Source organism: Podarcis muralis, chromosome 10 (assembly GCF_964188315.1).
Source record: "Podarcis muralis chromosome 10, rPodMur119.hap1.1, whole genome shotgun sequence".
Classification (NCBI taxonomy): Eukaryota; Metazoa; Chordata; class Lepidosauria; order Squamata; family Lacertidae; genus Podarcis; species Podarcis muralis.
In genome coordinates, this window is record NC_135664.1 from 1234170 (window position 1) to 1262160 (window position 27991).

At 45.8% G+C, this 27991-nt stretch overlaps 2 protein-coding genes across 5 annotated transcripts in view; both read right to left on the reverse strand.

Annotated features, from left to right (window-relative positions):
* Nucleotides 1-27991, reverse strand: part of RASSF8 (Ras association domain family member 8) — a 129692-nt gene that overhangs the window by 14882 nt on the left and 86819 nt on the right. For all 4 annotated transcript variants that reach the window (XM_028747594.2, XM_028747598.2, XM_077935657.1 and 1 more), the window contains one exon: nucleotides 1771-1969. In XM_028747594.2, coding sequence (XP_028603427.2) covers nucleotides 1771-1873 — 103 coding nt within the window. In that variant the 5' untranslated portion in view covers nucleotides 1874-1969. The remainder of the gene's footprint in view (nucleotides 1-1770; nucleotides 1970-27991) is intronic.
* On the reverse strand, nucleotides 19691-20134 carry LOC114605908 (histone H2A-like). Its single transcript, XM_028747600.2, has one exon. The coding sequence runs from the start codon at nucleotides 20132-20134 to the stop codon at nucleotides 19691-19693; it is 444 nt and encodes a 147-aa protein (XP_028603433.2).

Genomic DNA, 27991 nt, shown 5'->3' on the forward strand with positions numbered 1-27991 from the left:
TAGTGTTTATTTGAACCAAGGATTCTGATTTAAAATGAACTTTATAAGTTTCATTAACAAGCCATCTTCAAATCGTAGGCTAGGAATATGGTTTGCTAAACTATCTAGAGTTTCACCTAAAGCAGGGTTCCTCGTTTGAACAAAATAAAAAAACTAGGATTCTTTTAAAGTAAAATAAATCAAAGTCCTCTTCACGACCACAAGGGAGAGGATAGGAAAAGCACCGTATTTTTCGCTCTATAAGACGCACCAGACCATAAGACGCACCTAATTTTTGGAGGAGGAAAACAAGAAAAAAAATATTCTGAATCCCAGAAGCCAGAACAGCAAGAGGGATCTGGCTTCTGGGATAGCCTCTTGCTGTTCTGGCTTATGGGATAGCCGCATGCAGCCTCTCCCGGGCAAGGTCAACCTTCATCCCCCTGCCCGGGAGAGGCTGCGCACGGCTAAGGCTCCCCCAAGAGCCGCACTCCCTTTAAAGAGCGCGTGGAGTATGTGTGCGGCTCTTGGGGGCTATTCCCCAAGGAGGGAGAAGGGCTGTCCTTCTCCCTCCTTGGGGAAAAGCCCCCAAGAACCGCACACACGCGCCACGCAGCTCTTTAAAGGGAGCGCTGAGCAGAGTCTCCCGTCTGCATTCGCTCCATAAGACGCACACACATTTCCCCTTACTTTTTAGGAGGGGAAAAGTGCGTCTTATGGAGCGAAAAATACGGTACATGTGAAAGAAGAAAGAGGTTGTTCAGTTTCCAGTAATTGTAAGCAAAGTGTATATAAAGTGGCCGCTGCCACAGTGTCCTTTCTCTTGACAGATCAAGATGAGCAGGTGACAGCAAAGGTTGCAAGGTTTTTAGCAGGGGCAATTAGAATAAGATCCACTATTTGACTAATTTGATTCAAAACCCTAAAATGTATTTTACATAATTGACTTTTTATTTCTATTCTTTGTATATCGTATTGTTGTTTTATTGCTATGGCTGATGGCTGATGCAAATAAAGAGTCATTCATTCATTCAAAATGGTCAGAACTCATTGGTGACTGAATCTTAAATTCTAGGAAGCTTCTTATCCATTGCAATCCAAGTGCAAATCTACAGTAAGAAGCCCCATAGAAGAAATCCTCTTATAAGGAAACCAACCTTTCTCTTGGCAGTGGAGGCCAATGAGAACAGAACATGGTGCTTTATGAAAGGTAATGTATCAAGTGGGGAACCTGTGGCCCTCCAGATGCTGCTGCACTGCAACTCCCATCACCCTGACCGTTGGTGATGCTGCCTGGGTCTGACATCTGGAGGACCAAAGGTTCCCCACCCCTACAAGCAGATTAACGTATACCCTTCAAAGCCTTGCAATGTACACTCCAGTGGCCTCTGCTCAACTTCCATGTACCCCATTAGAGGGATGATAATAAAGGGAAACATCTTGAATCAAAGTTTGGTTTTGCTGCTTCAAGTATATACTGAAGCAACAAGTTGCTTGCATTATTTGAAGAGTCAAACAAATGGGTTTTAGCAAAAGTGACCGCACTGGAAAACTTCCAAGAATGTTCATTTGTTCAATCAAGTCAAGTCAACAGAATCAGGTTCCATGGAGAAGCAGCAAATGGGCAGGGACCTTTTCAAGCTTTCCTCAATAGCCATGTGGTAAGAAAATACAGAAGTCATTGAAGTGCAAGCATACCTGAACAGTTGTCTTCAACAGAAAAAGTGCCCCCAACCCCCACAACACACACTCATCTATGCATATGGAGCACAAGGAGATTATTTCACTTACCTATTGCCTGAGCAAGAGCTATAACAACTTCTTGGCAAGTTGTAATTTCTGTGACACCACAAACGATCCTCTGGACTCCATCCACCCATACTTTCAGCTCCATGATTTACCAGGTCACCCAATAGCCATGGATGCAATTGAGATGACAAGTCACGTTTACAGCTATGCCAGATAGTGTCAACATACTGGTGGGAATTATCTGGAAAATAAAATAAAAACTCTGCTTATGATGGCCTAGAGAGACAAAAGGACTTCTCTCCTAGGTTAAACAATTTATATTTAAAATGAAATGTAACTAGTAAAAAAAAGAAAAGAAATGTAAGTAGTAAAACTTCCATTATTCAACGAAGTTTATCTTTTGAAGGCAGCACTTTCTATCCTCCTCCCAACGCCCTTCGAAACAACAGAAAGGGTAATTAACTCATTTTATTATTTGATTAGGTACACATTCCTATTACTTAAGATGAAGCAACATATAAGGCTTAAAGTAATACATGCTATTGCACAATTTAAAAAAGCAAGATTTCTCTATATTTATACAGTTTTTGAAATTAACCTCCATTTACAATTTGCTTCTAAAAAGGCCAAATTTCATTTTGTTATCGCAACAAAAAATATGACTAGAAATTAGTTCCATTATTTGTACAACATAACCATTGTCAGCACTTGTTCAGTTATTTATTAGGCCTCATATGAATATGGACAGACCTTTAACATGTCTTGGATCCTTCCTGAGATAGTCTAATTCAGCTTGATTTTGCAGAACTTTCAAGCACTATGAATGACATACAGTGTCTACCACAACAGTCTTCTGGTTGCAAGAAAGGCAAATTCAGGACCAATTAAGCAGCTATGCTACCTTAGGTTTTCCCATGTTTATAAAATAGGACACACGTATTATAATACAGAAGTGACCCAGAACAATCCATCTGCATATCACTGGGTGAAATGTACCCCTATCCATTTATTTATTTATTACATTAGCATCTTAACTTTTTTGTTTGTACCTCATTTGCCTGGGATGCCCATGGAAACAAACACAGCTTTTAAAGAGTCTTACATATACCGAGGGCCTTCTGGCGGTTCCCTCGCTGCAAGAAGCCAAGTTACAGGGAACCAGGCAGAGGGCCTTCTCGGTGGTGGCACCCACCCTGTGGAACGCCCTCCCATCAGATGTCAAGGAAATAAACTACTACCTGACTATTAGAAAACATCTGAAGACAGCCCTGTTTAGGGAAGTTTTTAATGTTCAATGTTTTATTGTGTGTTTAATATTTTGTTGGAAGCCGCCCAGATGGGTGGGGTAAAATAAATAAATAAATAGAAGTTGGGATCCAAGAGAAACCGAAGTCCTACAGGTTCAAGGACATTTTGCATTCACACTTCTTAAGCAGCTTTCCAGGTCATTCATGTGAAAAACTGCTTATGAAATTAAGCTTTAAATCACTAGTCAGTAAGACTTGATTTAAATCATTTTTTTACAGAAAGACTCAGTCTTGCTGGTATAATCTTAATATTTACAACCAGATGAATGTTTCATTTTTGGAATAATAAATTTTCAGAGTAGTTTTTACAGTTATATCAAAATTACTGATTTGGTTATACTATTAGAAATACATTGACAGATAATTATGAAATTATTGTGAGGTTTAATAAGTTAACTGTTTATATTTGGACAACTTTTCTACTGTACTTTATTGGAAGGAGAAAAATACCGTATTTTTTGCTCTATAAGACTCACTTTTCCCCTCCTAAAAAGTAAGGGGAAATGTGTGTGCGTCTTATGGAGCGAATGCAGGCTGCGCAGCTATCCCAGAAGCTAGAACAGCAAGAGGGATTGCTGCTTTCGCTGCGCAGCGATCCCTCTTGCTGTTCTGGCTTCTGGGATTCAGAATATTTTCTTTCTTGTTTTCCTCCTCCAAAAACTAGGTGCGTCTTGTGGTCTGGTGCGTCTTATAGAGCGAAAAATACGGTAATCGTTTCCTTTTTTCTTTTTTCTTGTGTGTGTGTGTTTCTTTGTGGCTGATTAGCTGCTCTCCCTGTGCAAAGGTCAGAGGGGGCAGGGTTTCTGTTGAGTCAGGTGATTAGCTGTGGGAGGAGCTTATCAGAGCTTGCAGGGCAGCGGCGCGCGCCTGGTGGCGCGCACAGTTTGATCCATCTTTTAGATTTAGGGGAGCTAGTCTCAAACGTTTGTTGGGGGAGACCTAGGTTTTTTTTTGGGGGGGGGGTATTTGTCCTGTCTTCATGCTTTTTAAGATGGAGGACCACTGTAGCCACCCCCAACGACACGTTTTCAAGATGGAGGGTGAGGGAACAGCTGCAGTCGCCTGCGGTTCCTGCGCAATGTTTGCCATCTTGCCAAAGGTTGCAGGCAGCTTTACCTGCAGCAATTGTATGTTGATTGCCCTCTTAGAAGACAAAGTCCAGCAACTGGAGGAACGTGTAGCTACGCTCCAAAGAATTAGAGAGCTGGAGCTCTTCTTGGAAGCAACAGAGAACACCATCTCCACCAAGGAGGAGACAGGGGACTCCCCTGAGAAGGAGGCTAGTTCACCAACACAGGTGCCAGATATATGGAGAAACGTGACTCAAAGAAGTAGGAGGCCCAGGGTTCGCTCTGATTGTTTAGAAATACACAATCACTTTGAAGTCCTCTCCCCTAGCATGGAAGACGAAGAACAGACTCCATTTGAGGATCTCTCCCTCATTACAGTCGATCAGGTATATGAAGACGAGCAGCAAAGTCAGTCCTCAGGGAATGTGCAGGCGACCTTGGAACGGACAGCTCACGGAAGAACCCCGACCAAACCTAAGAGGAGGCGTGTAGTGGTGATAGGGGATTCCCTACTGAGGGGAACAGAAGCAGTGATCTGTGGGCCTGACAAGATGTCTCGGGAGGTGTGCTGTCTCCCCGGGGCTAAGATCCAAGATGTAACTGAACGACTGCAAGGAATCATAAAACCCACTGACAAATACCCCTTCCTCTTGGTCAATGACACTGCAAGAAATAGCCTCCAGAAGATCAAAAGAGACTACGAGGCTCTGGGCAGGAAATTGAAGCAATTAAATGCACAAATTGTCATCTCATCTGTCCTCCCAGTTGAAGGACGTGGCCCAGGGAGAGAGGGAAAAATAGTGGAAGTGAACAACTGGCTTCGCAAATGGTGTAAACAGGAACGGTTTGGCTTCTTAGATCACGGACTGCAGTTTATTGAAGATGGACTTCTGGCAAGCGATGGGCTGCACCTCACAACGGTTGGGAGGAATGTTTTTGCCAAAAATCTCAGAAACCTCGTCAGGAGGGCTTTAAACTGACTAATGTGGGGGAGGGAGACAGTGCTCCTGAAGGTAGGAGTCTATCAATTGATGAAGATGATCATCCAAATGTCATAGACCAAATGGAGCAAACAGCACGCAGACCTAGTGGTGGGAGGAAAAAATCCTTAAATAAGAGACACGGGGGAATGATTAATGGACTTCAATGTCTGTACACTAATGCGCAAAGCATGGGAAATAAACAAGATGAGCTTGAGCTCTTGGTACAGCAAACTAAATATGACATAATAGGCATCACTGAAACCTGGTGGGATAAGTCCCACGATTGGAATGTAATAATGGAGGGATACAATCTATTTCAGAGAAACAGACCAGACAAGAAAGGAGGAGGAGTGGTGTTATATGTCAGGGATGTGTATACCTGTGAAGAGATCCAAGATTTAGAACCTCAAAGCCAAAGTGAGAGCATTTGGGTCAAAATTAAGGGAGAGAAGAATAACAAGAGACCTCATTGTGGGAGTTTACTATAGATCCCCAAGCCAAACGGAGGACATAGATGATGCCTTCCTGGAACAGATGGCCAAGCATGCAAAAGGAAGGGAGATAGTAGTAATGGGGGACTTCAATTACCCGGATATTTGTTGGATGTCAAACTCAGCCAAGAGCATAAGGTCAAACAGATTCCTCACTGGCCTTGCAGGCAACTTCATTGTCCAGAAAGTGGGAGAAGCAACAAGAGGAACAGCCATTTTAGATCTGGTCCTAACCAATGTTGATGACCTGGTTAGTGGGGTAGAAGTGGAAGGATCATTAGGCGCGAGTGATCATGCTCTTCTGAAGTTTACTATACAGCGGAAAGGAGCAGCCAAGCATACTAGGACTCAATTTCTTGACTTTAAGAAAGCCGACTTCATAAAACTTAGGGAAGTGCTGGGTGAGATCCCATGGACAGTAATACTAAAAGGAAAGGGAGTTCATGATGGCTGGGAGTTTGTTAAGAGGGAGATAGTAAAAGCACAACTTCAGGCAATACCAATGAGACGGAAACATGGAAGGTGCCTAAAGAAGCCAGGGTGGCTATCTAAAGAACTTTTAACTGAGTTAAGATTAAAAAAGGATGTGTACAAAAAATGGAAAAGGGGGGAAACCACCAAAGAGGAATTCAAACAAATAGCCAGCACATGTAGACACAAAGTCAGAAAAGCTAAAGCACAGAATGAACTCAGGCTTGCTAGAGAGGTTAAAAGCAACAAAAAGGGCTTTTATGGGTATGTCCGTAGCAAAAGGAAGAACAAAGAAACAGTGGGGTCACTCAGAGGAGAAGATGGTGAAATGCAAACAGGGGACACAGAAAGGGCTGAACTCCTCAATGCCTTCTTTGCCTCAGTCTTCTCTGATAAAGAAAACAATGCCCGACCTGAAGAATTTGGAGCAAATGATTCAGCAGAGGAAACACAGCCCAGAATAACTAAGGAGATAGTACAAGAATACTTGGCTAGTTTAGATGTATTCAAGTCTCCAGGGCCAGATGAACTGCATCCAAGAGTATTAAAAGAACTGGCAGATGTGATCTCAGAACCACTGGCAGTCATCTTTGAGAATTCCTGGAGAACAGGCGAAGTCCCGGCATACTGGAGGAGGGCAAATGTTGTACCTATTTTCAAAAAGGGGAAAAGAGAGGACCCAAATAATTACCGCCCAGTCAGTCTGACATCAATACCAGGGAAGATTCTGGAGCAGATCATTAAGCAAACAGTCTGTGAGCACCTAGAAAGGAATGCTGTGATCACCAATAGTCAGCATGGATTTCTGAAAAATAAGTCATGTCAGACTAACCTGATCTCGTTTTTTGACAGAATTACAAGCCTGGTAGATGAAGGGAACGCAGTGGATGTAGTCTACCTTGATTTCAGCAAGGCATTCGACAAGGTGCCCCATGATATTCTTGTAAAGAAGCTGGTAAAATGCGGTCTTGACTATGCTACCACTCAGTGGATTTGTAACTGGCTGACTGACCGAACCCAAAGGGTGCTCATCAATGGTTCCTCTTCATCCTGGAGAAGAGTGACTAGTGGGGTGCCACAGGGTTCTGTCTTGGGCCCGGTCTTATTCAACATCTTTATCAACGACTTGGATGATGGACTCAAGGGCATCCTGATCAAATTTGCAGATGACACCAAACTGGGAGGGGTGGCTAACACCCCAGAGGACAGGATCACACTTCAAAACGACCTTGACAGATTAGAGAACTGGGCCAAAACAAACAAGATGAACTTTAACAGGAAGAAATGTAAAGTATTGCACTTGGGCAAAAAAAATGAGAGGCACAAATACAAGATGGGGAACACCTGGCTTGAGAGCAGTACATGAGAAAAGGATCTAGGAGTCTTGGTTGACCACAAACTTGACATGAGCCAACAGTGTGACGCGGCAGCTAAAAAAGCCAATGCAATTCTGGGCTGCATCAATAGGAGTATAGCATCTAGATCAAGGGAAGTAATAGTGCCACTGTATTCTGCTCTGGTCAGACCTCACCTGGAGTACTGTGTCCAGTTCTGGGCACCACAGTTCAAGAAGGACACTGACAAACTGGAACGTGTCCAGAGGAGGGCAACCAAAATGGTCAAAGGCCTGGAAACGATGCCTTATGATGAACGGCTAAGGGAGCTGGGCATGTTTAGCCTGGAGAAGAGGAGGTTAAGGGGTGATATGATAGCCATGTGCAAATATATAAAAGGATGTCATATAGAGGAGGGAGAAAGGTTGTTTTCTGCTGCTCCAGAGAAGCGGACACGGAGCAATGGATCCAAACTACAAGAAAGAAGATTCCACCTAAACATTAGGAAGAACTTCCTGACAGTAAGAGCTGTTCGACAGTGGAATTTGCTGCCAAGGAATGTGGTGGAGTCTCCGTCTTTGGAGGTCTTTAAGCAGAGGCTTGACAACCATATGTCAGGAGTGCTCTGATGGTGTTTGCTGCTTGGCAGGGGGTTGGACTCGATGGCCCTTGTGGTCTATTCCAACTCTATGATTCTATGATTCTAACAATTTAACCAATTTATTTAACTAAAACAATAACATTATAGCATACGTATCCATGTTTGTTAACTGATGTTGTTAAACGATTTTTTATTTTTAAAAAAACTTTAGACTGAGTTTTAGCACACATGAAAAACTTAAAACAAATCCTTATTTCCTGAGGCATAGCCTTTGGATTTTCCCTTCAAAAGCTTTTTATTTTAGAAATCCAATTTAAATTTTTAAAAATCCAATTTAAATTTTTAAAAATCCAATTTAAATTTTTAAAAAATCTGATCATTGATTTTTATCCACCCTGGTCTACAGCCGTTTTGTGATATGGGAGAAGCACAAATTGCTTAAAAGAAGTCAATTTCCCTGGGCATAATTGCCAATCTCTTGGTCATATATGAAGCAGGTCTTTGGATTGTAGCCATAAACTAGACTTCTTAAAACACGCGTTAGCACCAGAGATTAATCTACAGTGATTTCCACACAGTAGTTAAAAAGGAAAGAAATGTATTTGCTTTATTTTTAAAATATTTTTAAAAATAATTTATTTACAACATAGTCCACAACAACTCATACATACAAACAAACCCACCACCACTGACAATTTAATTATAAAATTTAAACTCCTATCCCCTTACATAAAGAAAACAAACATAAAAATAAAAGACTTCCTTTATCCTGTAAATGTCCTCCTTATTTACTTCTTGTACACTGTTTCTTTTATATGTGATTACAGTGGACGCTCCGGTTGTGAACGTAATTTGTGCGCGAGGCACGTTCGCAACCTGCAGCATTCGCAACCCGCAGCGGCGCGTCTGCACACGCGCAGGTTGCCATTCGGAGATTCTGCGCATGCGCAAAGCGCGATTTAGCACTTCTGCGCATGCGCAACCACTGAAACCCGGAAGTAACCCGTTCTGGTACTTCCGGGTTTTGGCGCATCCGTAACCTGAAAAAACGCAACCTGAAGTGTTTGTAACCCGAGGTATGACTGTATTACAATTTTTCCTAGTTATGACTTTAAAAACTGCAAAGTCTCCTGTAGAAATTAATTGAAACAGGTCCAGGTTTATATTTTGGGTCACTGTTTGGTAAAGTAATCTCTGCACTTTCCCCATTCTTTTTGAAATTCTTGTCTGGGTTGTCCAAATGTCTTTGCTTTTTAAGAAGAACAAGAACCCACAAGGGGATGTGGCTGCTTTGGCGGAGCAGCTTTCATAAAGTTTGTTATAACTGACCTGTCAGAAAGCAGAGAAAAATATCATTCCAGTAATTTACTTTTATGTTCTGCTGATGCCAACATTTAAATTTCTAGTTGGATTCAATTGGGTATGTGAAGAACTGCCTGTTAAGTTATGATTGCAAAGCCTCAGAATTGAGGCCTGGGTGAATTTAGCCTTGTGCAATGTATATGTTTAGGCTAATAACACCATTGCCCAATGGAATGTGCATAGGAATGTGCAAGTACAAGCAGTAGGTACAATACCAAAATCAAGCGGAAATAAAACATCCTATATCCTTTTCTTCTTCAAATGGGTACAGAAAGATTTCTCTAGTGGCTGTGTGAACACATGAAATGTCAATAAAAAAATCAAAACCAGATTATATTTACCAAAAGCAGATTAAGGAAATGTTGTGCACAGAACACTACCCACCCATGTTGACAGCAGCAGTGAATAAATCAACATTAACAAGTGGCCAGCAATGAATTTTCACAATTCACTATTATTAAAGGTAAAAATACCCCTGACCGTTAGGTCCAGTCGCGAATGACTCTGGGGTTGCGGTGCTCATCTCGCTTTATTGGCTGAGGGAGCCGATGTTTGCCTGCAGACAGCTTCCAGGTCTTGTGGCCAGCATGACAAAGCCGCTTCTGGCGAACCAGAGCAGCGCATGGAAACGCTGCTTACCTTCCCGCCACAGCCTGTTTATCTACTTGCACTTTGACGTGCTTTCGAATTGCTAGGTTGGCAGGAGCAGGGACTGAGCAACGGGCACTCACCCCGTCGCAGGGATTTGAACTGTTGACCTTCCAACTGGCAAGCCCAAGAGGCTCAGTGGTTTAGACCACAGCGCCACCCGTGTCCCTTTCACTATTATTATCACATTGCTTACACAAGCTTTCATATGCTAAGGCTTGTGTGAAGAACCATAGTTCACTTGACCCTGTCCACTGCATGAAAGATACAGAGTGTTCAATACTAAAGTCCTTTATGGGCCCCTTTACCCTTGCAGTGGGCAGAAAAGCAAACATGCCTCTGTTGCACTAAAGACCTGCTCAATGTCAAGGGGTGAAATGAGGTGACCCCATATTCTAAAATGGAAGAAACCAATAATTTGGGCAGCATATATCAGATTAAACTGAAGACTTATGGTAATTACCGAACACTGCCAGCACATGAGTACACAAAACTCTTGTGGAGGCCCTTCTTCAAACAATTGCACCTCCAATAACTAACAGGAGTCCCACATATTGCACATGGGTGGATACATTGTGTTGATCAGCCCACAAGCATTTAATCCAGAACTGCTAACCCCACAGAAAAGCAAACACTCAGTATAGCCATTTGTGCAATGAAAAACCACAATCCTCCCCTTTTCCCGCAGTGAATTATAAAAATAAAACCTCAGCTAAAGCTCAAAGAGTATGATGAGGCAACCAATCTGCTTTAAGTAATCTTAAGTAAAAAACCAGAACAACCTCCAAGGAAGTAATATTTTATCCAAAATAACCCTTGTCTTTTTAGTACAGTCACATGATTGAGTCTCCTGATTTTCTCTTTCTCCATTTTGTGCACATTCCTTGCCCCCACCCCTAATAGCAGGCCATCGTTGAGGGGTGAAACTTTCCAGCTTAAGTCCAACAAATACCACTTGTATCTGAACTGGATTTTACAAACCAAGGCTACGCCTTCCTTATTTCTTCTTTATCTCTTATGATCTGTTTTCTGAATATAACCAATGTTGGATGGACATCACTCCTATGCTTTCCTCATCTTCATCGGTAGCCTAGAGAGCTAAACAACATGTCTTATTTTATTTTCTTTCTAACAGCAATGGTAGGCAATCCACTGATTAACTCTCTCATGAATAGCTGGCTGGTAGATGTGAGCAAATCCGTTCATTTCACAATCTGAAGTGAAGTGATCCAATTTGCTGGCCCTAAACATATATGCGGTTTGGAACACAGCTATAAATTGGATTACACATTTTTTAATTCTGTGGTGCTGTTTCAGTTTTTAAAATTGCACAAATATAAATCTCATATGGATTGAAGATGGATTGGACCACATGAAAAAATGTGCATTTGGGGGGGGCAAATACATATGCATACAATTGAAATGCCGTGTGTGTGTGTGTGTGTGTGTGTGTGTGTGTGTGTGTGTGTGTTTAATGGAACAAAATGAACTTATGATTCAGCACAGGTGAAATTGACTCAGAACAGAAATACATTGATTGATTGATTGATCCATCCATACTGTCAGGGGTTCAGGGAGAGAGGCACAGATGAGGGAGGAGACTGAGAGCGAGGGGGAAGAATCCAGGAACGAGGAGGAGGAGGATGACAATGACTTGAGGGCTTCCATGAGTCTCTCAAGTGAATCGGAGGATTCCCAAAAGGGGGCGCCCCTGGTCAGGCCAAGGGGAGCCACAGGGGGGACTCGTCAGGAGCAGGGGAGCAGCAGGGAAACCCCGAGTGGGAGTGGGAGATCGGGGCCGGCTTCCCAGCCAGAACGGAGTGAAGAGGGTGGAGTTCCCAGTGTGACACACGGAGCAGAGCAGGAAGCAGACAGGGGAAGGAGATCGGGGCAAGACGTCCTGCCGGAAGGGGCGGAGAGTAGTACAGAGAGTAGTATAACTGTGAAGAGGAAGGTCAGGGGTAGCGAACGCGCGCCAAGTTCAAATGTGGAGGCGCGCGGAAATGCGGAGAGCCCGGAGGAGGAGCCTGGTCCCAAAGCACGGAGGAGGGGGGAGCAGGCGTCTGGGGACTCAGCGTCAGGGGAAAGCAGGAGGGAAGGAACCCAGGGGGGCAGAAAGACCCTGCGGAAAAGGAAGGACAGGAAGAGGTGGACTAGCACAAGCCTCTTAAACTGGTGTAGAGGCGGGACTGATTCAGAGGGGACTTCAGCGGTCTAAGTGTAACAGACGTGGGGCTGCGCGCCTCGGCTGTGGAACAAACAATGTACTTCAATAAAGACTTTTGTAAATAAAGTGGACTTGGCGTTGGTCTCTTGTGAGCTGGGACCTGAGGCGGCCCTGACAGTAAGTCCCCTCTCAAAAAGAACACAATTTTTTTTTTTGCAAAGCTCACGAAGTGTGGCAACCATGAGTGCGGAAGAACAGTTGACAGCACTACGGAACGCAGTCTCCGAGCTTTCCACTGCGGTAGTGGTCTCCCAGAAGAAGAGTGAAGAAGCAGAGGCGCGATGCCACGATCTGCAAACCAGGTGGGAACGTGCGTGCAAAGAGGGGTTCCCGGGGTCCAGATCAGAGGGAATCGGACTCGGAAGGCGGGGAGGAAATTTAGTAGCCCCCTTCGATGGGAACCTGAAGCACTACCCCAGTTTCAGAGCAGACGTCCTGTATGCACTGCATTTGCTTCTCAATGACTTTAAAGATGAGGAGGAGAAAGTGGGTTTTATTGTGTCTCATTTGCATGGAGACGCCAGAGCGTGGCTGCGCAATTTGTGGCGTGAAGATGGTCCTGCCCGCCGCGATTCTGATGAATTTATTAAAGCGATGGACGCTTGTTTCCAGTCCACCGTGGATGTTGATGTTGCGCGCCAACAGATGCACGGACTCAGACAAGGCAAAGCCACTGTGCGTCAGTACCATTCGCGCTTTTTTGCATTGCTGACTGTATTGGGCTGGGAGAAAGACTCCAAACCAGTGAGAGATTTGTTCTGGGAGGGACTCCACAGCTCCATAAAAGATGAATTGGCCAGTTGTGACAGACCTCAAACCCTAGCAGACGTAGTACAGAGGGCTCTTGCGATTGGAATACGACACGAAGAACGTCCTTGGCACAATGAGGAAGGGCGCCAGGTGCGTGCGCCAGCGAGGGCACCTCCTTTTATCCCCAGGGAGTTCGGCCAGGCGCATCCTTCGCCTCTAATGCGGCAGGGGGAGGAACCAATGGAGCTTGGCGGTGCTAGAGCTCAAACAGCAGGCAGAGCCCCAACGTCCGGTGCAGTCAAGGAGAAGCCTCCTAGAGGGAACAGGAAATGTTACATCTGTGATAGTGCACAGCACATGGCTAAAGAGTGTCCCCAGAGGTTCCAGAGACACACTGCAGCTTTAGCAACGGTCGCAGCAGACGTACTTCATGAGGAGCAGTTTCGGGGAAACGACAGTGCCTGGCTGGAGACAGCGATGCTGGGGCTCAGCCAGGCGAGTCTGTAGAGCAGTCCCCAGCGATTTTGCAGCACACAGACCCCTTACCTCCCAAGCCAGCGGTGCAGCTCACTGCAACACTCCAGTTGCCGAATGAAACCACCCTGGAAGTCCCCATTACAATCGACTCTGGGAGCAACGCGGACTTTGTGGGGGTGCAGTTCGTCAAGCAGCATCGCATAGTGCTTCTGCCAGCCACGACGCCCCTGAACGTAGTCACGGTAGGTGGCAGAAAATTGCTAGGAGGGCAAGTTGTGCAACAGACGCCTCCCATGGTGATGCAGATTGGAAATCATCGAGAAGTCATTAGCTTCAACGTCACCCGCCTATCAGACACGCCTATAGTGTTAGGCATGAGCTGGCTAGAGAGACACAGTCCAGCAGTGGCGTGGTACCAGCGACAGATCACCTTTTCCTCATCGTACTGTGCTCAACATTGCATCCAGTTCAGCCAAGGGGAGGAAGCTGGGAAGCAACTGCAACTAGGCATGGTGCAGGCAGTACCCCGCAAGTACGAGGGATTTTTGGAGGTTTTCTGCGAGAAGGAAGCTGACCAGCTGCCACCCCACAGACCTTACGACTGTGCGATTGACCTGTTGCCGGGGGCGAAGCTGCCGACTGCAAAACTGTATTCCATGTCTGAAGATGAGATGCAAGAACTCAGGGAGTTCATAGAGCACAATTTGAAGCGCGGATTCATTCGGGAATCCAGAGCGGTGGGGGGCAGTCCTGTGTTTCTTGTGAAGAAAAAGGACACGCCCCAAAAGAGACTCATTGTGGACTACCGGGCCATAAACTCGATGACAAAGCCCAAGGCCTTTCCCATGCCCAAGATTGACGACCTCCTAGCAACCGTGCGTAAGGGGAGGATCTTCACCAAGTTGGATTTGCGCGGAGCGTACAATCTCATACGCATGCGTGAGGGCGATGAGTGGAAGACGGCCATGTTCACGCCTCTGGGCACGTATGAATACAGAGTTATGCCTTTTGGTCTCCAAAATGGATCCCACTGCTTCCAAGCCTTTATGCATCACGTGCTAGCGGGACTCCTCTACAAGAAGTGCGTGTGCTTCCTCGACGACATCCTGATCTTCTCAGAATCGCCGGAGGCTCACGAGAGAGACGTAAAGGAGGTCCTGCAGAGACTACAGGAACACAGACTCTATGCCAAGTTGGAGAAGTGCCAGTTCGATGTGACGGAGGTGGATTTCCTGGGCTACAAGCTGTCTGACAAGGGGCTGGCCATGGACAGCGCCAAGGTCCGCGCGGTGTTGGACTGGAAGAGCCCGCGCAATCGGAAGGAGGTCCAGAGGTTCATCGGTTTCGCCAACTTTTACCGCAAGTTCATCAGGGGTTTCGCGAAGGAGACAGCAGCAATCACGGACACTCTCAGTTCCAAGAAGAAGAAGTTCACTTGGACGGACCAGGCGGAGCGCTCTTTTCAGAAGCTTAAAAGCCTCTTCGCCTCCGAGGAACAGCTGCTGCACGTGAATCCTGGCAGGCCCATGCGGGTCGAGACGGACGCATCAGACAGAGCGGTGGGGCCGTCCTTTTGCAGGAAGATCCGCAAGGGCACTGGAGGCCCTGTGCTTTCTACTCCCGGAAGCTCAGCAAGGCGGAACAGAACTACACCATCTGGGACAGGGAGTTGTTGGCCATTCACGCGGCTTTCAAAGCGTGGCGGCACTTCCTCATAGGAGCCAAGCACACCGTGCAGGTCCGCACAGACCACAAGAACTTAGAGTATTGGCGCACGGCGAAGCTCCAGAGCCAGAGGCACATGCGCTGGGCGGAATTCTTCGCGGATTTCGACTTCCGAATAGAGTACATCCCAGGAGACTCCAATATCATAGCCGATGCGCTCTCAAGGAAACCGCAATATCTCGAGGAAGTGGCAACAGTAGCAGCCAAGCACATTTTCGCACCGCAGGCGTGGGCGTGCGCTTCAGTCGCCGTCGACCTGGACGCGGTGCGACGCGCACTGCAGACGGATCAGTTTGCACAATCCAAGATGGAAGAGCTGCGCAGAGGTACAACGAGAGACGACGAGTTCCAGATACGCGACAGGCTGTTAACTCGCAAAGGTGCCCTCTACGTGCCAGGGGACGATCTACGCGCAAAGGTTCTGCACCAGTTGCACGACGCACCCAGCGCGGGCCATTTCGGCAAGGAGAAGACAGCGGAACTGGTAGCCAGGGACTTTTGGTGGCCCCAAATGCGAGGAGAGGTCGCGGATTACGTCGCCAGATGTGACACCTGTCAAAGGTCCAAGCCAGTGCACCAGAAGCCAGCCGGACTATTGGAACCGCTGGAGACGCCACTGCAACCGTGGGAGCGGGTAGCGCTGGACTTTGTTACTGATCTGCCCAGCTCCCGAGGCAAGACGGCAGTACTGATGGTTGTGGACCTGTTCACCAAGATGGCGCACTTCATTCCTTGCGCGAAGGTGGCGACAGCGGAACAGACCGCCAAACTCTTCATCGACCACGTGTTCAAGGTGCATGGGCTGCCACGGTCCATTCTGTCTGACAGGGGGCGCCAGTTTGTTTCCAGTTTCTGGCAGAAGCTCCTAGGTATCCTGCACGTCAAAATCAACCTATCGTCGGCGAGACATCCGCAGACCAACGGCCAAGCAGAGAGGGTCAACGCTATCATGCAGCAGTACCTGAGATGTTACGCCAATCAGCGACCCGCAGCTTGGGTGGATTACCTGCCGATGGCTGAGTTTGCCTACAACAACACGAAGCACGCGTCGACGGGGGTGACGCCGTTCTTCGCTAACAATGGACGACATCCCAGAACCTTCCCGGGGCTCGTAACGACGGGGGAGGGGGCGCCGCAGGGGGCCGACCATTTCGCAGCAGAACTGCAAGAGGTGCACGAGGAGCTGCGGAGACATTTGGAGCTAGCTAAGCAAGCCTATAAGGTGCAAGCGGACAAACACAGGAGGGCGGGAGAAGACATCCAGGTGGGGGACTGGGTATGGTTAGCGGCCCAAGCGGTGCTGGCCAAGTCGTTAGCTAAGAAGAAGCTAGGACACAGGCAGCTAGGGCCATACCAAGTTGAGGCCAGGATCAATCCCGTAGCGTTTCGACTGGCCCTCCCCGAAGGTTCCAGAATGCACCCGGTCTTTCATAGGTCGGTGCTCACCCCCTACAAGGCCCCACACAAATTTCAGGAGCCAGGGACGGCACCAGAACCACGCAGAGAGTCACCCAAGAGGGGGAGGTCACCTAGGGCCGAACCAATCAACGAGGTCACAGAGATTCTGGACTCGAGATGGGGGGAAGAGGGAGTAGAATATTTTCTCGCCAGAGAGGGTACCCCAGCCAGCGCCAACAGTTGGGTGCCGGACTACGCTTTGGATGAGCCTCTTCTCAAGGACGAGTTCCATGCTCTTTTCCCACACAGGCCCATGCCAGCAGAGTACTTTGACGACTGGCCTTTGATGCCCACACTTTCAGCCAGCACTTTCCGGGGGTTTTCTTCCACGGAGGAGGGAACGCCAGAGTCGAGCCCCCCCAGGGGATCGTGCTCGGGGGTGGAGACGGAACCCTCGTATTGGTGGGACGAGCAACCAGAGGAGGACTGGCGCAGGAGGTGGAGGGAGGGGCCTTGGCCAACAGCACCGGACGAAGTAACAATGGGAGAGGAGACCGAGAACACCTTGGGAGACGACCCTGAGTTCGAGCACACATACACTGAGCTGGAAGCAGAGGAGATCGAAGTTGACGAACTGTATCCAGCATCTACCCCCGCAGACGCAGCTCCCAAAACCTGCGCCCGACGGGCAGGAGGGGGGAAGGGGGGGCTTCGAGGGGGGATGGATGTCAGGGGTTCAGGGAGAGAGGCACAGATGAGGGAGGAGACTGAGAGCGAGGGGGAAGAATCCAGGAACGAGGAGGAGGAGGATGACAATGACTTGAGGGCTTCCATGAGTCTCTCAAGTGAATCGGAGGATTCCCAAAAGGGGGCGCCCCTGGTCAGGCCAAGGGGAGCCACAGGGGGGACTCGTCAGGAGCAGGGGAGCAGCAGGGAAACCCCGAGTGGGAGTGGGAGATCGGGGCCGGCTTCCCAGCTGGAACGGAGTGAAGAGGGTGGAGTTCCCAGTGTGACACACGGAGCAGAGCAGGAAGCAGACAGGGGAAGGAGATCGGGGCAAGACGTCCTGCCGGAAGGGGCGGAGAGTAGTACAGAGAGTAGTATAACTGTCAAGAGGAAGGTCAGGGGTAGCGAACGCGCGCCAAGTTCAAATGTGGAGGCGCGCGGAAATGCGGAGAGCCCGGAGGAGGAGCCTGGTCCCAAAGCACGGAGGAGGGGGGAGCAGGCGTCTGGGGACTCAGCGTCAGGGGAAAGCAGGAGGGAAGGAACCCAGGGGGGCAGAAAGACCCTGCGGAAAAGGAAGGACAGGAAGAGGTGGACTAGCACAAGCCTCTTAAACTGGTGTAGAGGGCGGGACTGATTCAGAGGGGACTTCAGCGGTCTAAGCGTAACAGACGTGGGGCTGCGCGCCTCGGCTGTGGAACAAACAATGTACTTCAATAAAGACTTTTGTAAATAAAGTGGACTTGGCGTTGGTCTCTTGTGAGCTGGGACCTGAGGCGGCCCTGACACATACCTACTGGCTACAGCACTTTGTTTGGCACCAGTTCAAGGTCCAGCACTTTCCCATCCTGAGGAGTATTAACAAAGAGACAGGTAGGTCTCTAGATGCCAAAGCATCCAAAAAGGATCCTCACAATCTTTCCTTCTTTCAGAACATCTATTCCTTTCAACCCATCCTGGAGCATTTCAAAAGCTGTTTGGCTCATCACACTGGTCGGTACCTCAGGACACCCCAAATCATCACAATTCAGAAGAAAAGGAAAAGGAAACCCCAGACGGCAAACTAATGGAGCAGATGGCTCATTTAATTCAATTTTTTAAAATGCCATTCTTAGGCTTAAAGTCTTAGCACAGAATGCCCAGTGCCTACCAGCTTAATCCAGGAAAAATGTGAAGTTTAGGGTTAAATGTTCCCTCTGAAGTGAAGATGCAATCAGAAGAGCCTATCTGATCAACCACATTCTTTAGAACTCTGGCACAAAGGGAAGAATGTTCTGGCCATAACTGGACTCATGTACAGGCAGCAGCACTCAAGGCAAGTGGGACTTTGTTTTCAACATACATTATCATGGCCCAGACATTACTAGAGAGGAATCCTGAGCATCTACCCTGTCACCTCATTATGGAAATAGGTGAGAGTAACACATGTTCTTAACACCATCTGATTTTAAGTGAAGTATCTGCTTGACATTCATGATCCAACTCTATTTTTTCAAGAGTATTGGGAAGAATTAATGTTTTCTATTGTAGTTTCGGGTCGCGGGTGGCGCTGTGGGTTAAACCTCAGCGCCTAGGACTTGCCGATTGCATGGTCGGCGGTTCGAATCCCCGCGGCAGGGTGCGCTCCCGTCGTTCGGTCCCAGCGCCTGCCCACCTAGCAGTTCGAAAGCACCCCTAAGTGCAAGTAGATAAATAGGTACCGCTTTAAAAGCGGAAAGGTAAACAGCATTTCCGTGTGCTGCGCTGGTGCTGGCTCGCCAGAGCAGCTTCGTCACGCTGGCCACATGACCCGGAAGTGTCTGTGGACAGCGCTGGCTCCCGGCCTATAGAGTGAGATGAGCGCACAACCCTAGAGTCTGGCAAGACTGGCCCGTACGGGCAGGGGTACCTTTACCTTTTTATTGTAGTTTCAGGAAACCACCAGATTCACACAAACAGGGTACTGATCAGATACTACTTTCTTCCTATGTGGTGTGATTGTGGGGAGGTTCCAATTGTATTTAGGAAGAATTTTGGCTCTGATGCCTGAACAGGCTTTCATACTTCTTTTATTTACAGTTCTGAAATGGAACTATAAAAAGCAATGAAAAAGTGTCAACCTCACAATGAAGCCATAGATGTCAGAATCGAAAAGCAACCAGATGCTGGATTCTTGCTTCACACTAGGGTGTACCCTACATTTTAGGTCTAAGTAACACGCTTTTGCTGTACAAAACATGAAGTCCTTGAAGTCCTATCAAAATAATAGCCAGCTCAATGATAATTGCCTGGCTAACTCACATGGAAAGAAAAACATTCACACAGCAAAAGGAATGGTCAGATCAGCTTTTATTAGACCATGTTGCTGAGTACTAAAGACTCAATCTCAAGTCCAGAAAAACAGCATTACCCTTGCTTACGCAGTAACAACATTTTGAGCTCTGACGGCCTTGCCAGATTTCTTGCCCTTCCCCCTCCTGGTTGATGCGGTGGACTTAGTCTTGGGCAGGGTGTTCCCCTGGGGGAAGGTGATCCCTCCAAGCAGAGAGTGGAGCTCAGCATCATCACTGATGGCTCTCTGTAAGTGCCGGGGGGCAATTCGGCGCTTGTGGTCATTTTTAGCAATGTTCCCAGCTATATCCATAATGTCATAGGTCAGGTACTGAAGCACTGCAGCCATGTACACAGACGATCCTGATCCAATGCGCTCTGCGTAGTCTCCCTTCCGGAGGAATCTTTCAATGCGGCTTACAGGGAATACCAGCCCAGCCCGGCAAGAACGAGATGTTTTCGGCTTCCTCGCATGGCAGGATGGCTCAGGTTCTTCCAAGCTTTCTGTATCACACGGATCATCAGACATGTCGCAGTCCAGCTTGCCACAGCCGCCAACACTTGTTGATCTGGTCCAACTCTTCAAGGTGCTTGCCTTGCTCTGGCAATTCTTACCTTGTTGGATTTTTGCTGTTTTGGAGGGGTTTTTTGGCTGTTCTGCTTTGCTTGCTTCAGTTTTCCTACCCTGCCCTTTTTGGATTTCTTCCTGGCCTTGCAGGTTAAGCTATCATTTGAAAGGCTGCCACAATTAAAAAAATACTGTGCGCAGAGTTTTCCATAGCCTCTTTGCAGTGAAAATAGTGAGTGCTAAATTTGGCTCCTGATAGGCTGGGGTACTGGCCAATAGGATGCTGTGTGCATTGTTAAATCATTTCTATTATCCCAATGTTTGAGCTGAAATGTCACCCTGTTCATCACACTTCCCTCCCTGAAAACCTCTGTTGCCCTTCTCCATGTGCCTCCCCTATGAGAGGTCCAGAGGGTGGCAACATAAGAACGAGTCTTTTCTGCAGTGGCTCCCTGTTTGTGCAATGCTCCTCCTAAGGAGGTTTAGCTGGCACCTTCACTATACACCTTTAGGTGCCAGGTGAACACAGGCCTTTGGCCAATTGACATCCAATGTTGTGGGAGGGAGGGATTATTGGTTTGGTTTTGCTCATTTTTTATTATGTATTTCAAGCTTTTATATTCTAATTATTATGTTGTAAACTACTCTGAGATCTATGGATGAAGTGCAGTATGCAAATTTAACAAGAAAATTTTTGGTTACTAAATCAAGTTTGCAAACATTTGACATAGTGAAGAAGGCCAAAGTTGATATGTTCAGCATACAACTTTCAGTCTGATGAGACGATACCTAGAAAATTGGCCCCAGAAGGTTTATAGGAAAAACCATAAAGGGAAAAAACCTTGAATCTTCAATGAGTCTCACTGCAAAGTTATAAGCAACATTAGATGCATTTCATATACTCAGAACAAGGTAAAAAAATCCAGCTGCTGTGCATGATGCAGTGAGCCCAACTGTCCTAGTGAGACTACACAAACATGTCGGATTCCAGAGAGGAGCTCACAGCTCTTTGCTGCTCCATAGTACTTTTGAGTGCCATACCTCACTGAGGTTTGGCTTAGCGTATTGTCCAAAATACAACTCATGTGTACCCTTTATCCTCATGAGTCAAAGGACACCCGAGGAGCAAACTGGCTGCAAAGGTCCCCTCCAGAAGCACAGGCAGTCTCACTAAGCCATACCTTGGTTTACTGAGTAACACAGACCATTCTTCTGACAAATAGAAAGGGATTGACATCTATATCAACCACCTCACATATCTAGCTTCAATTTTAAAGCCTGTTATTATAAACTACTACTGCCACCCCCATCCTTTTCCCCCCTTTGTGTATTTCCTTAAGATTGTAACCCTTCAGGCAAGGGGTTTGTCGTCAGAATTCAGGGGAAAACATTTTGATTATTTTAAGCATTAAACAACAATAAGATCAATTAAAATAGTAAAAAGGAGGTGAGAGGGAGGTTTTATCTTAGCAGCAGGGTTAGGAAGGAGGCCTAGTAGAATTGTCTAGGGAGGAAATTCCACAAGGTGAATACTCAAAAACAAACCAACAAACAAACACCCTGCCTCAAGAACATAAGAAGAGCCTGCTGGATCAGGCCAATAGCCCATCGAATCCAGCATCCTGTTCTCAAAGGGCCCACCAGATGCTTGTGGAAAACCTTCAAACAGGATTCAAGCACAAGAGCCCCTTCCTCTCCTGTCTTTTCCAGCAGCTGGTATTCAGAAGCACTGACACATCCAAACTGCAAAAGAAGAGTGCAGAACAAGGAAGAATGGGCAAGAAAACATACTGGAACAGCTCTAAGACAACCCTTTAAAGGTAACTGCCATAATCTTGAATTGGGTCTGAAAGGAAACACCAATCCAGGTGAGCCAGAACTGGAGCAACGTGCGCTACAGAATTCTGTGTCAGTTGCAGCTAATGGAAGCAAATTCCCTTCTAAGAGAGGGTTGATCTTGTGATACTAAAAGAGAAGATCAAATGAAAACATAAGCAGTTTGGAGAATGTGCAGCAATGCTTTAAAGGGAATAGCAACCAAGTATTCACTAACTAAATGACTTGGGGGGTAACATCTGAATTGACACATCATGGATTTGATAGCAGTCTGCAAACCATGGTTTGCAAGCCCTCTACAGTTTGCTGTGACGTCTAGACTGGTAGACTTGCTTCACTTGAAGATTAAAGGTCAAGAATTTGGTTAGCAAACATGGCTGGGTCAGTGGAACAAGAGACCAAGCCAAGTTTTGAAATGCAGTCTGGAGAGTCATCAGTCTGTTGTGGTTCAGGAGAGATAGCTCTGTTATTAGTAATTTATGACTAAGGGACCGGCCACTAGAAGAATACAAGAAAGCATTCAAGGATTGGCAGCTGTTCCTCCCATCTTGCCCAATGGTGCCTGACACATCCTCTCCTCCCCTCACCCCCCCCCCCACCCCGCTGGACAGACCAGGCCCTTAAAGCGAGATAGAATAGTACTGGTGAAAATCGCCTGTTCACTGAGTGAGAGCATATCTGTGATGGATGTGGCCAGGGACAGAGTGTACCCTTTAGACAGCATCTGTGGAGGTACGTTCAGCTGACTAATCTCTTTCCTCATCACTTGGCCCTCACACTGTTGACATCATACCTTCCTTTTTACAAAACGGCATGGGGCAGCCTCATGAGGACAATCTGCTTTTCTTCTATAGAAAAGCCACAAACTGATCTAAATACTTTTTGTACATCCCCAATATATGTAATATTTTGCAGAAGAGTGAACGTTGGCACACACAAAAACCAGGCTTTCCAAAACACAAGATTACTTGCATCAAAAATTGTTCACCTTATAACTAACATCTATTCTCTGCATCTAGATATAAAAATAGTTTCTAGCCAAGAACTTTATGAAAACAATGATGTTTTCTTAGCTGGGTTTACAAATTATGTAGAAATGTCAGGCAATGTTATTTTATTCTTAGTGTGTAATACCCCCCCCCCCCAATGTAAAAATGCTTACAATGTTAGGCAGCAACTTGACTGAAGACATTTTGGACTGTTTTTCCTCTGAAACACTAATGAATGGATCTGCTTTGCTTCAGCAACAAGCAATTTAACTCTTCTTTCTCTGAAGCCAAAATTTATCTTTGCTTTCTCATTCAGGAAACCTGCCAAAAGTCTTAGCTATATTACAGTTTTGAGTTCAAATGCTAACTTTTTTTTTTGGAAAAAAGTTACCGCCTGCCAAAACTAACTAACCCCCAAACAAGCCAGCAAGCTTAAAAACAATGTTTTGTTTTGCACAAAGAAGACAGTATAGTCATTTCAGAAACCAAAGATTTTAAACAAAGGATAACCCACCTAAGCCCAATTCTCCTTAACAAAATATATTTCTACACAAAATGTATCCAAAACCTTTGGGAGCAGTGGATAAAGAAGTAAAGAAGTAGACCCTAACATAAGCCATGTTATTTCAGGTTAATCAATACAGGAAAAAAGTAATAAAATCAATGCACATTTTTAAAAGTATTAGGGAGGTGAGTTCAAAATGTAAAGCCAATTTAACACAGTGGTTTACAAGCTTTGCACATGTAGCCTTAGTGAGAAAATATGCAGTGTGCAACAATGAAACAAGTGTGGTTTACAGACCAGAAATCCTCAACTCAGAATTTCACTTTATTTAAAGAAGGTGCAGCAAAATTCTGCCATAAGAAGGTGTTTAGTCAGGAAGATGATCCTCAAAAAGTGCTTCCTCATCTTGTCTAGGCTACAGCAGCCCCCTTCACCAATATTTTCCTTCAAACTTTACAGTGCAAAGCTCAGAACACATGCTGCCTGATAAACAGCTCTGAGGAACTTGAAAGCTAGGATACTCTTGTGTTAAAAACCAGTTCAACCACTTTAAAGCCTGGCATATGGAAATGCTGAAGGATTTAAAGAAGTTCTAAAAAAAACAACCCACATCCAAATTTAGTTATTATTCTCAGTCTAAAAATATATATGCTGCAGGGCAAACAATGAAGCCTATGCACTTCCACTGAAGGGGAAGGGGAAGAGACAAACATAATTTTCATTTTATTATGAGTTGTAGAATACAAGAATCTGATTGACAGTTATGCTCAGATGTGGTATAACATTTGCTGCACATACCTTGGAAATACTCTTTTGTTGTGATTTATTGCCAAGCTTTTAAAACTACACCTGATGAAGTACTCACAGTAATAAGGTTTTAAAATGGCAATCATGCATACATGCTACAAATTAGCTTTAGTATAGGTACCTTATTTTTATACAGAAGGAAATTTATCTCAAGAGCTGCAATCATTTTTACACAATAAAGAGGAAATTGCATACATGTGATACTCTTCTTTCAAATAAGAGGCATGTGTATCATAGATAATCATTTTTTAAAAATAGATTTATCCTAACTTTAGTAACACTATTAATCCTCAACTACTAAACTGGAAGGGGGGCTAATTTTTTGTTTCTCAAGCATCGTAAGTTTATGTTTACCCTAATCCGTACGCATAGCTGTCAATTTACAGATTTGAAGATAAGGGACCAGCAGCCATAATAAGGGACCTGCAGCCTCACCTGTTCCAGGCACTCCAGTCTTCCTGTCCTCCTGCAGTCTGGTCAAACTCAGAATGGGTAGCTTTGAGAACACTGTCCAACCAACTTTGTAACCAGAGGTTCAACTGAATAGAATCTGAACCACATGCACCACAAGGCCTATGCAGTCTCAGCTTAAGATGGCTCCCCAGCCTGGCTTAGCACTGCAGTTTGTAGCAGCACATGCAACAAAATGGCGTCCAGCATTCAAAAACCCCCTCAGCTTGCATTAACTAGCCACACACAAGGCATGCAAGCTCCACCCCCCCAGTCGTTCTTAGACTTCTTATTAGGTGAGCAACACAGTGAAGCAACACAGTTGGAGCCTCCCTCCTCCCTGGCCGGCAGGGAGGGAGGGAGAGGAGCTGCTTCCTTTGAAATTTAAGGGACATCATTTAAGGGACATTTAAGGGACATCCATCAATAAGGGACAGCAGCGGGACATGGCACTGGAATAAGGGGCTGTCCCTTCAAATAAGGGACACTTGACAGCTATGTCATGAAAAGGGAGGGTGCCCACATTATCCTAACCTACAGTTCACTCTTGGTACATATTTTTCAGTTAAATGCTATCAATGCAAGAAAAATTTAGCTATGTAGTGTTCTACATCAGCTGCCATTAAGTAACAACATGAACATACAGCTTGATCATGCTAGAAATCAATGGCCAAGGCTGACACCAGAAGGTCAAGCATGCACAGCTGGCTGAAACCGGCGACATGGCAGTTCACACAGGTAAGTTCTTCTTGCATATTGCCATTTTAAAACCAGGTCTGTGCAGAGTCATGTCAGTGGTTCATCTTACTCAGCATTTCTGCTTGCACCGGCTATGGCTCTCCAGAACATCCTTTTCATGTATAGATGCCAATGAGGGAAACCTGCGGCTTCCTATGGGTGAAGTATGTGCTCAACCGCTCCTCTCCTTTAGAACACTTTTGAAACTCTCATTCTTGGCAGTTTGCCTGAAGCGTTGTTGTTTGGTGTCGAGAACTATTTGGCTCAGAAATAGAAGACACCACAGGACTTAAAACATCTTGTTGTGTAAATGAGGAAAAATATAGAATATTATGTACATTTTTTTAATTTTTTTTTTTTTGCATGAGTGACGCCAAGCAAAGCTTTTTACATCAGCATTATTAACTGTACTAAAGTATACCAATGTGCTACTTTACCCAGAGAAAGGCAAAAAGTTAGCCCTCTAGCTTGGCTACAATCCTGCTCTTTGTTCTGCAAGTTCCCTTTCTAATGTTAATCTTTGAAAGTATGTTTTGACAGAGTACTGCTGGTATTGTGCAGCCGACAGAAAATTACGATACTGTTTGTTCGGGGATTGAGAAATCTAGTATTAGATTGCTAATTGTCAGCAAACGACAGGATATACCACATGGTGTTTTTGACACCAGGCCCAGACCTGGAATACAGATAAAGCAACACTGTTTTATCAAACTTTTACATTCCTAGTACCATACATAAACACTCTGTTCCCCACTCATTTTGAACTCAGGTTTGTACTGAAAACAGAGAAATGTTATGCTGTGCACTTTGGGCAGGATTCATTGTTCTGCTGAATTTTCCCATTTTAATAAGTTTGATATGCAAAGTATATCAGCCGTTGCCGGAGAGCGCTGCCTTTTTCCTGGGACAATTTGGTTTCTAAATATTCACCCGTGAGTACCTAAACTTGGACAATTGGATCTTAAATAAGGACTTGTGAGCAGAAAGGAAAATTGGACTTAAAAGTTTACCTTAATTTGGCACTGAAACGGGAAGGTCTAAACAGGAAGTCAGCCTTCTGTTTCTTTGTAGATAGATTAAAGCAGAGACATGGCAAACTAGAGCTCAGAAAATCGCCTGTAAAAGATTAACTTTCATCATTTAAAATTGCTGAACCCCCTTCGGAAGCAGGAGAAGAGGGGGGATTTTTTCGGACTGTTTAAACCTGCAGAAGTGAGGGTAAAGTAAAGTAACTTTCCACTGTCCTGATCCTGGAGCGGGGTGTCAGGACTGATGTTTTTTTGAAGCTCATTGACCAGAGACAATGTTTTTGACAGATAGTTATAAGAAGAGAAACACTGATTCCATCGTTCCCCTCCGCTTTTTAAAGGAACAAATACTGATAAAATATTTGAAAAAGGAAACTTTGTTGCTAGACTTGTCTTTAAAAGAAAGAACAAATAGACGTTTTCCCCCTAGAGCAGGGGTCTGCAACCCGCGGCTCGAGAGCCGCATGTGGCTCTTTTACACCTTTGCCGCGGCTCCAGGGCGGATACTAGCGAGGGGAGGAGGCGCATTGTGCGCCCTGACACTCCCCACTGTGGCGGGCACTGTACTGGCTGTGACATCGCATGGGGGCGGTGCATGCATTAGTCACGCACCGTCCCGATGTCAACTTCCCGCCCGCCCGCCACATTGTAAGGGGCATGTACGCTGGTCACTGCATTGAAAGGGGGCATGTACGCTGGTCACTGTTTTGAAGGAGAGTGAAGAACACACACACACACACAAAGGTAACTTGTTAATTTAACGTTTATTTCTATGAGGAAGAGTAATTCTGAGGGGTCAAACAGAGAAATAATAAAAAAGTGACAAAAAAGTTATTTTTATAATGACGAGTTTTGTGGCTCCCAGTTTTTTTCCTTCAGAAACGGGTCCAAGTGGCTCTTTTTGTCTTAAAGGTTGCAGACCCCTGCCCTAGAGGGAGACTGTGAAACTGTAACCAATTCCGGGGAGCCTGCAGCTGTTACAGATTACAATCGTGGGAATAGATTTCTGACCTTGCAAGACAATGTACTCAGAAGCTCTGTTGTGTGCTTTCTATAAAACAAATGCCCTACTGGAACAGTTACATGAAAAGACGGATTTGATGACTGATTCGATTAGAGATTTTAAACAGGTAGTGGGAAATTTTGAACAGGCAGTGGGAAAATATATGGAGCCCACCTAGGAATTAAATCAGGAGTGTGCCCTGACAGAACAGATGAGGGAAGAGGATGTTGCTGAATCTTGGGCGCCAGAGATGGAGGGAGCTGTGGCCCAACAGGAACATGAGCTTTCGGATTTGACAAATGAACTTGGAAAAAGCCAGATTTGGAAAGAAAAAGTTTGGTTTGGCTTGGAAATGGGGGGCTGGATAGACCCCCTGATACAGGGATGTTTGGACTTTTCAAGTCTGGCAATGGGCCGTGAGATGTTTGGGGCTGTGGGGGCTCCTAATTTTGGAGGGATTTT